Source organism: Oncorhynchus kisutch, linkage group LG25, assembly GCF_002021735.2.
Source record: "Oncorhynchus kisutch isolate 150728-3 linkage group LG25, Okis_V2, whole genome shotgun sequence".
NCBI lineage: Eukaryota > Metazoa > Chordata > Actinopteri > Salmoniformes > Salmonidae > Oncorhynchus > Oncorhynchus kisutch.
This window is the reverse complement of record NC_034198.2, coordinates 1,168,924-1,183,250: the sequence shown is the minus strand read 5'-3', so window position 1 is coordinate 1,183,250 and position 14,327 is coordinate 1,168,924. Positions and strand designations below refer to the sequence as shown.

The window sequence follows — 14,327 nt, the reverse complement described above, 5'->3', positions numbered from 1 at the left end:
ACCATCTGTTCTTGGTCACCCCACTGACCAAGGCCCTTCTCCCCCGATTCTTCAGTTTGGCCAGGCGGCCAGCTCTTGGAAGAATCTTGGTAGTTCCAAACTTCTTTCATTTTAAGAATGATGGAAGCCACTGTGTGCTTGAGGACCTTCAATGGTGCAGACATTTTTTGGTACCCTGCCTGCAATTATGCTTTAGTAATAATAGCCTACTTCTTACTACTCATTTTTCTATTGTTGTTTAGACTAATATGTCTAATCTTTACATATAAGTTAGCTTATTTGTACATTTTGAAGTGTTGATTATTTGAAGTGAAGTGTTTAAACTTAAGAGAACTGTTATTAATAATGAACTAGTGTCAATGTTGATTAATCACTTAATCCTGCAATAAAGAGGGAAAGGGGTTCTGTCCACTGTGTGTGTGTGTGTGTGTTGTATACACCTCCTCACTCACTCACTCAACTATGTGAATCCATTTAGCATCTTAACATATGGCATGCATAGGCCTACAGTATGAGGGCATTACTGGTCATTTGCCATCTGAAGCAGAGAATAGCTAAACTCGCACATTGTTTACATGTTGAACTATGTGTTCTCAATTTAAAATTATACCAATAGACAATATATAGGCAAACCACATACCAGATTCTGTACATGCCCTTTAAGTGCTGACATACAATTGTTTAGTGAAACCCTTGTAATTTAGGTACAGTATGGAGATGACAATTCGACTACAGAAAATGAGCATTGCATATTTTATTTTATTCATTTTAGCAATGTTGCTTGCAAAAAGGTTGCAGTTGTTCCCATAGATACAGTACATGGTTGTTCTATGTATGACTGATCCTGGATAAGCTAGCGACAGGGCTAACACAGCTAAACTTTTAGGTCAATAATATGCTGTTTTATAAAAATATTGTTGGCTTTTAAATCTTAAGAGAAATTGAACTTGCTATTAGCTATCTAATTATACCTAGTTAGCTAACTTTTCTCTACACAAACCTCAATGTCGCTAGCTACTTCTTGTCCCTCATGCTAGCTTGTGGCTCTTTTACAAGATTCAGACATTTGTATATGGCAGTAATAATCAAATCACATTTTATTGGTCACATACACATGTTTAGCAGATGTTATTGCTGGTGTAGAGAAATGCTTGTAAAGGAGCTAGAAACAGAGTGGTCATATTTGTTGGTGCAATCTTTAAAACCTTGCCCCATCTTAACCTAATAAGCATGATGATCAGATATGATCATATGTCAAATTTATTTTCTTGATGAATGAAAAATGAGGAGTAGATAATCGTACGAAATCGATTCGGGAGTGCCTGTTTGAATAGAAAGTGTACTCTTTTAACCCTACATTTTTTAAATTAAATTAATTTTTATGAGGTCGCCAGGCATCAATCCGAGAGTATATGTGACCCACCACCTTCATTCGGTCCTATGTAGCAAAATTTGAATGACTATCTCAGGTAAACACACACTATATCAAATAAAATGAAAGTTTGCTCCATGGCAGACCAATCTGAACTCATCTCTCGGCATGTCCAGCCCACCCATTATCTTAGCCAATCATGGCTAACGGGAAAGTTCCTGTCTTTTTCTGTGACTAAACCAACTAGGCTAATAATTTAACAATTGTATTCATATTTACAGATGGCATACAAGTTTGTTATTAAGGCACATGAAAGTTTGCGTGTTCCAGATGGCATTTCTGCCCCAAAGAAATTCTCAAATTTCTCTGCTATGAAGTAGTGACGTGCTACATATACCGATCTTCCTGGAATAGGTCACATACGTTGGAGAGCTTTTGTATTGTAGTTGGTCTTATTAGATTTGTCCCGCATGTCCAGAATGGCATTCATGTCTGCCTCTCAATAACCAGTTGGAATTAAGTTAATTCTAACACGTATAATGTTCAGAGAATCAGAAAAGATTCAGAAAACCTAGGACCATATGAATTTGGAGCATACACATCAATAAGGGCAATTTTCTTTCCATTATGGATACGTTTAAGGAAAGGAAAGTGATAATGCCTTCTTGGACTTTGCCTTTACCGAGGATGGTGATTTTCATTTTATTATATATCATTATGGTTACACCTTTAGTTTTGTTTGGGGCTGACGAAAAAGCAGTCAATTTGTACAAATAGTACTCTATTCTAAGTGCGCCCTTTTGGAGCAGGTGTGTTTTTGGAGCATTGCTAAATCAATATGGTTTCTTGCTAGAATATCAAGACAGCTGGAATGCTTGATAGGAATATTAAGGCCTTTCAAATTCCACGAGAAATGTGAGAAAGTTCTTTACTCAGGTGTAATTTATTTTTATTGAACCTTTATTTGAATATGCAAGTCAGTTAAGAACAAATTCTTATTTACAATGAAGGCCTACCAAAAGGCAAAAGGCCTCCTGCGGGGACTGGGGCCGGTATTAAACATTATTTAAAAAATAAATAATTTAAAAAATAATTATTTATATATATATATATATATATGACAAAACACACATCACGACAAGAGACAACACTACATAAAGAGAGACCTAAGACAACAACATAGCAAGGCAGCAACAGATGACAACACAACATGGTAGCAACACAAAACATGGTACAAACATTATTGGGCACAGGCAACAGCACAAAGGGCAAGAAGGTGGCAACAACATAACAGGTACTGTATGTGGAGGATGAGGGCTGCAGTAGATATCTAAGATGGGGGGAGTGAGGCCTAAGAGGGTTTTATAAATAAGCATCAACCAGTGGGTCTTGAGACGAGGATACAGAGATGACGACCAGTTTACAGAGGAGAATAGAGTGTCCTATAAGGAACATCTAAACGCTCGAGAGTACCCTTACCTGCCGATCTATAAGTTATTTCTCCGTAATCTAGCATGGGTAGGGTGGTCATCTGAATCAGGGTTAGTTTGGCAGCTGAGGTGAAAGAGGAATGATTACGATAGAGGAAACAATGTCTAGATTTAACTTTAGCCTGCTGCTTTGATATGTGCTGAGAGAAGGACAGTGTACTGTCTAGCCATACTCCCAATTACTTGTATGAGGTGACCACCTCAAGTACTAAACCCTCAGAGGTAGTAATCACACCCGTGGGGAGAGAGGCATTCTTCTTACCAAACCACAATACCTTTTGTTTTGGAGGAGTTGAGGGCAGAGAAAGCTTGTTGGACACTAAGAAAGCTTTGTTGTAGAGCATCTAACACAAAATCAGGGTGAGCTGAGTGTAAGGTATCATCCACATATAAATGGATGAGAGAGCTTCCTACTGCCTGAGCTATGTTGTTGATGTAAATTGAGAACAGCGTGGGACCTAGGATCGAGCCTTGGGGTACTCCCTTGGTGACAGGCAGTGGCTGAGACAGCAGATGTTCTGACTTTATACACTGCACTCTTTGAGAGCGGAAGTTAGCAAACCAGGCCAAAGACCCCTCAGACACACCAATACTCCTTAGCCGCCCCACAATAATGGTCTACCGTATCAAAAGCTTTGGCAGCACAACATTGCTTAGAATCAAGGGCAATGGTGACATCATTGAGGAACTTTTAAGGTTGCAGTGACACATCCATGAACTGAGCGGAAACCAGATTGCATAAAAGAGAATATGATAGACATCAAGAAAGGCACAGTTGAGTATTGACAAGTTTTTCCAGCACTTGATAAACAGGGCAAAATAGAAATAGGCCTATAACTGTTAGGATCAGCTTGATCTCCCCCTTTAAATAAACAACGAACTGTGGCTGCCTTCCAAGTGATGGGAACCTCCCCAGAGAGGAAAGACAGGTTAAAAAGGTCAGAGATAGACTTGGCAATGGTAGGGAAAGCAACCTTGACCCAGATGATGATTTTTTGGGGTCAAGTTTAAGGAGCTCCTTTAGCACCTCGGACTCGGTGACCCCCTGCAGGGAGAAACTTTGTAGCGGGGCAGGGGAAAAAGTGGGAGGAGCATTGAGGCTAGTGACATTGGATGGGGTGGGAGATGAGGAAATGTTGGACGGGCAAGGAGGCATGTCTGAGTCAAATAGGAATCCTGACTTAATGAAGTGGTGATTAACCTCTAGCGACGAGCAATCCCGTATCCGGGAGCGTAATCATAGCCTCAAGCGCATTACCATAACGCAACGTTTCCTATTCATGAAAATCGCAAATGAAATGAAATAAATATATTGAAACACAAGTTAGCCTTTTGTTAACAACACTGTCATCTCAGATTTTCTAAATATGCTTTTCTTTACAAACGTTTTTTTTACCCCTTTTTCTCCCCAATTTCGTGGCATCCAATTGTTGTAGTAAAGTCATGCGTCCTCCGATACACAACCCAACCAGCCGCACTGCTTCTTAACACAGCGCGCAACCCGGAAGCCAGCCGCACCACTGTGTCGGAGGAAACACCGTACACCGAGCGACCTGGTCAGTATGCACTGCGGCTAAACCCTCCCTAACCCAGACGGCACTGGACCAATTGTGCGGAGCGGAGTAGCTGAGTAGGTTGAGAGCAGCTTTAAGTTCCTTGGTGTCCAAATCACTAAAGACTTAAAATGGTCCTAACACACTCACACAGTTGTGAAGGAGTGACTGCACCTCTTCCCCCTCAGGAGGTTGACATGGGCCCTCAATTAGTATTTGGTAGCCTTGCCTTTAAATTGTTTAATTTGGGTCGAATGTTTCGGGTAGCCTTCCACAAGCTTCCCACAATAAATTGGGTGAATTTCGGCCCATTCTTCCTGACAGAGCTGGTGTAACTGAGTCAGATTTGTATGCCTCCTTGCTCGCACACGCCTTTTGAGTTCTGCCCACAAATCTTCTATAGGATTGAGGTCAGGGCTTTGTGATGGCCACTCCAATACCTTGAATTTGTTGTCCTTAAGCCATTTTGCCACAACTTTGGAAGTATGCTTGGGGTTATTGTCCATTTGGAAGACCCATTTGCGACCAAGCTTTAACTTCCTGATGTCTTGATATGTTGCTTCAATATATCCACATAATTTTCATCCCTCATGACACCATCTATTTTGTGAAGTGCACCAGTCCCTCCTGCAGCAAAGCACCCCCACAACATGATGCTGCCACCCCATGGTTCATTGTTGGGATGGTGTCCTTTGGCTTGCAAGCCTCTCCCTTTTTCTTCCAAACATAACGATGGTCATTTTGACCAAACAGTTCTATTTTTGTTTCATCAGACCAGAGGACATTTCTCCAAAAAGTCCGATCTTTGTCACCATGTGCAGTTGCAAACCGTAGTCTGGCTTTTTTGTGGAGGTTTTAGACTCAAATGATGTCAGCCTATCAGAAGCTTCTAAAGCCATTACATAATTTTCTGGAATTATCCAAGCTGTTTAAAGTCATAGTCAACTTAGTGTATGTAAACTTTTGACCCACTGGAATTGTGATACAGTGAATTATAAGTGAAATAATCTGTCTGAAAACAATTGCCAAACTATTAGTTTGAACAAGTTAACAAATGTGTGGAGTGGTTGAAAAAAGAGGTTAAATGACTCCAACTTAAGTTTCTGAAAACTTCCAACTACAACTATACTTCCGTCACTCCATTATCCCTGCACATTGTAAATATGGTATTGGAACTGACCCTGTATATAGTAGGCTTACTTACTTACCTATTGTGTTCTTCAATCTTTCTTGTTTTTTCACGTGTTTTTTGTCTTGTAGTACATTGTTATTGATTATTGCGTTGTTGGGTTTTGCGTTTTCAGGAAAGGCATTTCACTGTACTTGTGCATGTACCATTAAAACTTAACTTGTATGTATCATGTATCCAAATAAATGTCACTAGAAAACAGCTTAACTTCTTGACGCTACCCATCCCTGTGGCCGGATCATTTTCGTCAGCAACCGCTGAATAGCATAGCGCCACAGTCAAATAATATTACTAAAAAATATTCATATTCATGAAATCCCAAATTGCAAAACACAGCTCAGCGTTTTGTTAATCCACCTGTCGTCTCAGATTTTGAAATTATGCTTTACAGCGAAAGCAATCCAAGCGTTTGTGTAAGTTTATTGATAGCCTAGCATAGCATTATGCCTAGCTAGCAGCAGGAAGCTTGGTCACGAAAATCAGAAAAGCAATCAAATGAACCGTTTACCTTTGATCTTCAGATGTTTTCACTCACGAGACTCCCAGTTACACAAATGTTCCTTTTGTTCCATTAAGATTATTTTTATACCCAAAATACCTGTTTGTTTGTCGCGTTATGTTCAGAAATCCACAGGAAAGAGTGGTCACGACAACGCAGACGGAAATTCCAAATAGTCTCCGTAATGTCCACAGAAACATGTCAAACGTTTTTTATAATCATTCCTCAGGTTGTTTTTAAAATGTATATTCGATAATATATCAACCGAGTGTGTAGGTTTTTCAATAACAATGGGCGCTTTACTCTGTAGCGCAAAAATTCACTCTGAAAGCCCCCACCTATCCACTTACGCAATGTGATCTTTCACGCTCATTTTTCAAAATAAAAGCCTGAAACTATGTCTGAAGACTGACACCTTAGGGAAGCTAGAGAAAAAGGAATCTGGTTGATATCCCTTTAAATGGAGGATAGGCATGCATAGGAACAGAAGGGTTTCAAAATTAGAGGCACTTCCTGATTGGATTTTCCTCAGGGTTTCGCCTGCTATATCAGTTCTGTTATACTCACAGACAATATTTTGACAGTTTTGGAAACTTTAGAGTGTTTTCTATGCTAATCTGTCAATTATATGCATATTCTAGCATCTGGTCCTGAGAAATAGGCCGTTTACTTTGGGAACGTTATTTTTCCAAACATAAAAATAGTGCAATATAGCAAGAGATAGGAACGTTGCCAGTCTGCATAGCAATCGAACAAATCAAAGTCTGCTTCTCTAGCAACATTTCAAATCGAATGAATGACCATTCTGCTTCTCGAGCAACCTAACCGATAGAATTAACGACCAGGTTTAGTGAAAGGATGAAATAGTATGACTTATCAAAATGAAAATATTCATGAAAACATTTCTTTCGTCGAATGTGTGATTTTAGTATTGTTTTCTTTGGCAACCTTGGTATAAGCGGGATAAACGCCTCCTCTGTACATTCTCTGGAACTAAGAAACTCCACGGCGGGACTCCGCTGTGCGTCGTCCTTACCACGTCGTCCATTATTTCCAGATCATGTACACAACGTTTATCCCTTACCTATTACGTTATCCGGCAAGGTATTACATGAACAGGTTTTATTACATAAAAAATGTGAAAGTTACGCTATTACTTTTTATTATTACAATAACCAGTGTTATTACATGAACTGTTACAGAGCGGTATGTTGAGACGGGTATGAATTTACAAGGAAGCCAAGAGGTCATCCTACGTTGTCTGATTTTCTGTATGCTCATAATGACGACGATGATGATGATGATGATGATGATGGTTCCTTGCATAAAGCATCAACATGTTCATTCACCTTTCTAGCCCATGGTGTTACAGAAAATGTTTGTGTGATTCGAGCTTTCGGACAAGTACAAATTAGAAGGTTAATGTCAAGCCCTGCATTGAAAACACAGTCCCTCCCAATTTAGAGTAGCTGAACTGGCTAATTTCGCCAGTCGTCGAAAAACATTCAGGCGATAGAATGATTACAAGCTGACCTATCAATGCACTGCCCTACCATTTGTATGGCTCTTGTTTAGATCTCACACATACTCATTGTGGATTTTTATATTGAAACCTCAACCAAACTGCCACTTTCAATTGCAGCACTATCCACTTACAACATGCAATCAGGGAGACCGTCACTACACCCCCAGATATAATACAAGAGTTTTAATTAAGCATGAATGAGTGTGCACTTGAGCATGCATAATTTCTGTCTATTTTTCTGCATGTCTGTGTGTAAACTTGCATAATGCATGCGCCTGTGTTTCTGTGTAGATCAGTGAATGTGTGTCTACCTGTCCACATAACTGCATACTAACCTGTGGTGGCTGGTGGCACTTTACATCGGAGGACAGGCTCATAGTAGGACTAATGGCTGGAACGAAGTTAATGGAACATGTGTTTGATACCATTCAATCGATTCCATTCCATCCACCATTACTATGAGCCGTCCTCCTCTCACCAGCCTATACTGATGATATAATCATTACTATGAGCCGTCCTCCTCTCACCAGCCTATACTGATGATATAATCATTACTATGAGCCGTCCTCCTCTCACCAGCCTATACTGATGATATAATCATTACTATGAGCCGTCCTCCTCTCACCAGCCTATACTGATGATATAATCAATGTAATACATAATGATATAATCATTACTATGAGCCGTCCTCCTCTCACCAGCCTATACTTTACATCGGAGGACAGGCTCATAGTAGGACTAATGGCTGGAACGAAGTTAATGGAACATGTGTTTGATACCATTCAATCGATTCCATTCCATCCACCATTACTATGAGCCGTCCTCCTCTCACCAGCCTATACTGATGATATAATCAATGTAATACATAATGATATAATCATTACTATGAGCCGTCCTCCTCTCACCAGCCTATACTGATGATATAATCAATGTAACAGCTACTAATTCATGTGTCCCTCCCAGGCTGGGAAGAAGTGTGAGGAGGCGCGTCAGGAGAAGGAGGCCATGGTGATGAAGTATGTTCGCGGGGAGAAGGAGGCTCTGGACCTGCGCAGGGACAAGGAGGGGCTGGAAAGGAGGCTGAGGGAGGCCACCAAGGAGGTGGACCGCCAGGCCCTCAGGGGAAACAGTTTGGCCCAGGAGAAAGGCCGGCTGCAGCAGCTCCACGACGCCAAGGTAACGCAGGGTTAATGTTTAAGCAACAAAGTTCCACATGTTCAGCTGCTAAGGTGGCGCTGGTGCAATATTAGATGGACTTTCTGACACCGCTGCTTTATTTGCACTGGAAAATCTATTTTGCCATGAGTCTTTCATATTTATTGTAGGTAATTGGAAGGAGTCTGCTCAAAGGCTTTTAATGATGATGAACATGATAGTGGTGGAATGTTTATTATCACAACTTGTGCTTTTTACTGAAACTTTACTGCTGACCATAACAGTGGACTAATGAACAAAATACTGAAATATGTTTTTTGAGTAAAGTGATCCTTTAACATGAATTACAAATGAAATGGCATACCGTGCCTGTTACATCCTAATGGAATCCATATCTTGTTGTCCTCAGGAGGGAGAGGTGAGCAGGCTGAATCGGGAGTTGGAGAACATCAAGGAGGGGATCAACTCTCACCTCATCAAGGTCAAATGGGCCCAGAACAAGCTGAGTAGTGAAACCGAGGCCCATAAGGTAAGACCAACTGCATTTTTTACACTGTTGAATAGTAAGGCGACAGCCACAAAGAATGAAAGTGGATGAAATCCTACATGCGTTCTTCAATTGTCTATTTTTGTCTGTCAAAAGTTCAACTCAAGTTTATTTTTGGACAACTAAAAAAGCAGATATCGTGTTTTTTGATAGACAATCATCTCCGTTGATGATCAACAGATGACTCCCATTGAAAAACCATTGGCTCAATCTGTGATTTTCAGACACAGAATCGCTGTGGTCAAAGCCTGAATATTAATCGCATCAGAACAAAAGTTAAAAGACAGAGAGAAACATGATGGAAGTGGCAGAAGAATAATAGTCTACACTATTATACGCCCAAATACAGTATGATTGTGTGTGACTTAGCTTATGATTTTCAAGGGCATTATGAATTTGCACAATTTTTATAATGGAGATTTAAAAACAAATTCAAGATTTTAATCAAATCAAATTGTATTTGTCACATACATGTGTTTAACAGTTGTTATTGCGGTTGTAGCGAAATGCTTGTGTTTATAGCTCTAACAGTGGAGTAATATCTAATAGTAATACCAATCATTTTCACAACAATACACACATCTAAAGTAAAGGAATTGAGATTAAGAACATATAAATATTGTCAGAGCGTCACAGACACAGTAGTCTGTGTGTGTGGGTGTGTGGGTGTAAAATGCTAAATATGTAAATGTGATTAAAGTGACTACTGTTCCATTATTAAAGTGGCCAGTGATTCCAGGTCTATGTATAGAGGGCAGCAGCCTCTAAGGTGCTAGTGATAGCTATTTAACAGTCTGATGGCCTTGAGATAGAAGCTGTTTTTCAGTCTCTCGGTCCCTGCTTTGATGCACCTGTACTGACCTCGCCTTCTGGATGATAGCGGGGTGAACAGACAGTGGCTCGGGTGGTTGTTGTCCTTGATGATCTTTATGGCCTTCCTGTGACATCGGGTGCTGTAGGTGTCCTGGAGGGGAAGATAGTTTGCCTCTGGTGATGCGTTGGGCAGACCTCACCACCCTCTGGAGTGCCCTGCGGTTGTGGGCGGTGCAGTTGCCGTACCAGACGGTGATACAGTCCGACAGGACTCTCTCAATTGTGCATCTGTATAAGTTTGAATGTTTTAGGTGCCGAGCCAAATTTCTTCAGCCTGCTGAGGTTGAAGAGGCACTGTTGTGCCTTCTTCGCCGCAGTTTGTCATTGACGTGTTCGCCAAAGAACTTGAAGCTTTCCACCTTCTCCACTGCGGTCCCATCGATGTGGGTAGGGGGGTGCCTGAAGTCCATGATCAGCTCCTTTGTTTTGTCGACGTTGGGTGAGAGGTTATTTTCCTGACACTATACTCCCAGGGCCCTCACCACCTCCCTGTAGGCCGTCTCGTAATTGTTGGTAATCAGGCCTACTACTGTTGTCGTCTGGCAACTTGATGATTGAGTTGTAGGCGTGCATGGCCATGCAGTCATGAGTGTACAGGGAGTAAAGGAGGAGGCTGAGCATGCATCCTTGTGGGGCCCCAGGGTTTAGTATCAGCAATGTGGAGGTGTTTTTTTCCCTACCTTCACCACCTGGGGGCGGCCCGTCAGGAAGTTCAGGACCCAGTTGCACAGGGCGGGGTTCAGACCCAGGGCCTCTAGCTTAATGATGCACTTGGAGGGTACTATGGTGTTGAATGCTGAGCTATTGTCCAGATGGGATAGGGCAGTGTGATGGCGATTGCATCGTCTGTGGATCTATTGGGGCGGTAAGCAAATTGAAGTGGGTCTAGGGTGTCAGGTAAAGTAGAGGTGATATGATCCTTGACTAGTCTCTCAATCTTAAAAAAAAAAATGTTTACCTTTGTTTATCCAGTTGAGAACAAGTTGTCATTTACAGCTGCGACCTGGCCAAGATAAAGCAATGCGACATAAACAACAACACAGAGTTACAAACAAACGTACAGTCAATAACACAATAGAAACATCTATGTACTGTGTGTGCAAATGCAGAAGAGTAGGGAGGTAAAGGCAATAAATAGGCCATAGAGGTCTTTACGTGTTTTGGATACTTTTATTTTTCCCACATTGTTGTACAGAGCTTCTACCATACTTATCATATCCACGTTCAAAATGTAAAAAGTCAATCGCATATCTGAGCTATCTTTTTGCAGGTGTATGGTAACAATGAGATACAGTGCATTCGGAAAGTTTTCAGCCATATTCTCTTTATCCACATTTTGTTACATTTTGCCTTATTATTATTTTTTGCCTTATTGAAAACATCTTTCTGACAAAATTAGAAGTGTGTAATATCTGAAAATGTAGCTAGCTATACTCTCTTCGCTGTATAAATGGATGGATGTTCCTCTGTCACGGATGTCATAGTTGCCCTTAGTTTGAAGATGTAATCCGGAGACAGGTGTTTTATACAACAGCCCATCTCCTTAGGTATCTAATTCTCTAATTCCACTGATTTCAAAACTTGGTCCTCCAGAAAGTAGAGAGCAACAGTTATGCTGTTCTACTACGTGATATCTTTCAAAAAAGCTTGCGACATGGCAGACCAATCCGAACTCATCTCTCGGCATGTCTTTCCCACTCATTATCTCGGCCAATCATGACTAGCCGAAAGGTTGCTGGCTATTCCCGTGGCTAAACCAACTAAAATGTATGTTGAAATGGCGCTGCTGTGAAGTTGTGACGCACGACATACGCCTAGTTTCCTGAAACAAGTCACAAATATCAATCAAGTCAATGACTATATACAATTTTGGCACTTCTGTCCACATCAAATTTTCAGCAAAACAAAAAGCCCAATCACACAATTGTCCCTCACCACAGGTGAAAGCCATCCCTTCACACTCATTAGTGGGACTAGGTCCCCATCTACTGGCCTTCATGAATATTGCACCCAAGGGAAAGTGCAAACTAATGACTGTTTATAGGCAGAGTTTCTTGTACATGATGAAGCAGTTGGTCACAGCAATGTCAATGAGATGGTAAAACAGGGTCCTGTGCCATCTCTTAGTCTTGTGGTGCGCAGAGTAGTACTGTAGTGTTCATCCACCTGGTAAGGAAGAGGTTGCCATCTCTGTCCACCTCAGTGGGGTTGGTTGACTCGTCTGGCTCATCTTATCATCTTGACTAAAAGAAAAATAGATTTAGGAGTTAGTTCAACATTGTAAAAATTGCCACATTTCAAAAGTCCTACTAGGCTACATTCAATGTTTATTTTCTGTGCTGTAGCCTATCATGATGTAGGCTTATTCCAATATAAAATAAACCCTGTATCACCAAGTGCGTTTATTTTTAATATCAACACAGTAGAGTAATACTGTGGGGTTGGGGGAAGTTCTGTGCTGTAAAATATAACATACTAGGCTACATTGTTTATTTTCTATGTTGTAGCCTATCATGATGTAAGCCTATTTCAATATAGAATAAACTCTTATCACTAAATGTGTATATTTATCAATTAAACACCTCTCAGATTTCTGCCTAAATAGACATACCCAAAAGTAACTGCTATTCATGTGCAATTACATAATTCTGACATGAATAAACTTGGTATTTTTGGAAAGATTATGAGGAAATGATCAGAAGATCGGTAGGAGTTATATAGGAGTTACATAGTTGTGGATACACAAGATTAAGCACACACAAAATATATGTTATTTTCAGAGTCATCATTTTGTTTGCAAGCCATAAGTGAACTATTGATGCCCAGAGCTGGAAACACATCAGATGGCTTCCACAACATGTGAACAATATCAGAAAAAAATGGGATTGATAGACCTAACAAATGTGAATTATTGATGCCCAGAGCTGGAAACACATCAGATGGCTTCCACAACATGTGAACAATATCAGAAAAAAATGGGATTGATAGACCTAACAAATGTGAATTATTGATGCCCAGAGCTGGAAACACATCAGATGGCTTCCACAACATGTGAACAATATCAGAAAAAAATGGGATTGATAGACCTAACAAATGTGCAGATGTTGTAGTAAGTGGTGTCAGGTGTGGTCACAGGACTTTTCCAAGTGTCCCTAAACCTCTCCAAAGTGGCGTATGTCTTATTAGATAATTCCAGTGCTATTACATATTTGCAATTCCTAAATGCTATTTGTTATAAAAACAAAATGTATACAACACCAACCTCTGTCTAACATTGTGGTGGTGTAGGGGGACATACAGGGGATATCCAAGTGTTTTCACCATATTTTTAATGCACAAAGATATAGTCACTTGGTGGACATTCTATGTTGCCATTAACTCATATAACATTGGCAATAGCCTAAATTTGTTCCTAACAAACCTTTGGATTAATTTCATACCCCCATGTAGCTATAGCTCAAACACAGACCAAATCGAAGCTTACCTTGTAAAATGTTTGCTGTTTGGTGAAAACGTTGTGTAAAGAACATTTTGACTCTCAGGGCTGTTGTCAATAACGGTAAGTCACAGGCAGACAAATAAGACATCCTCATGATCTGTGGAGACCCGTCTTTCGGTGTGAATCAACGTATTCCGTGTTTATTTAGTTTATGCTTCACAACGCTAACCGGAATGTAGGTAGCAGCCATCTTGAAATTAGGTTCATCGGCTTCGCCTTCCCTTATACAATCGTATGCCCATATAGGGTAGTAAGTGTCTCAGGTCAATAGCCAAGATACTCAGCTTTCTGCAGACGTCCTGCTTTTGCAGATAGGGGCTACCGTTCTCATACCAGACTGAATTGAATAGAATACATCTAATCGGGTCCCCAAATATGGGGACTTTACATTTAAGAGGTTTTAAGTAAATAATAATAGCACATCCAATAAAGATATTGTAGACTAGGCTACTCCCGTATCGTATCAACATAGCAAATAATCGACGGCGACTTTACCGCTGGGCTATCAACACAGAAAATAGAATGCCTTGGACGTTGCCATTTTCAAATGAACTAAATTGCCAATGTGTTATCTTTCCAAATACTGTCACAATTATGAGGTAGGCCTATTTACGATTCTGCCACA

General features: G+C 40.5%; 1 protein-coding gene across 2 annotated transcripts in view; it reads left to right on the top strand.

The window, feature by feature from the left end:
• The window catches only part of ccdc186 (coiled-coil domain-containing protein 186), a 132,082-nt gene that overhangs the window by 41,167 nt on the left and 76,588 nt on the right, over positions 1–14,327 (top strand). For both annotated transcript variants that reach the window (XM_031804743.1, XM_031804744.1), the window contains exons 5-6: positions 8,592–8,804; positions 9,193–9,312. In XM_031804743.1, the coding sequence (XP_031660603.1) occupies positions 8,592–8,804; positions 9,193–9,312 (333 nt within the window). The remainder of the gene's footprint in view (positions 1–8,591; positions 8,805–9,192; positions 9,313–14,327) is intronic.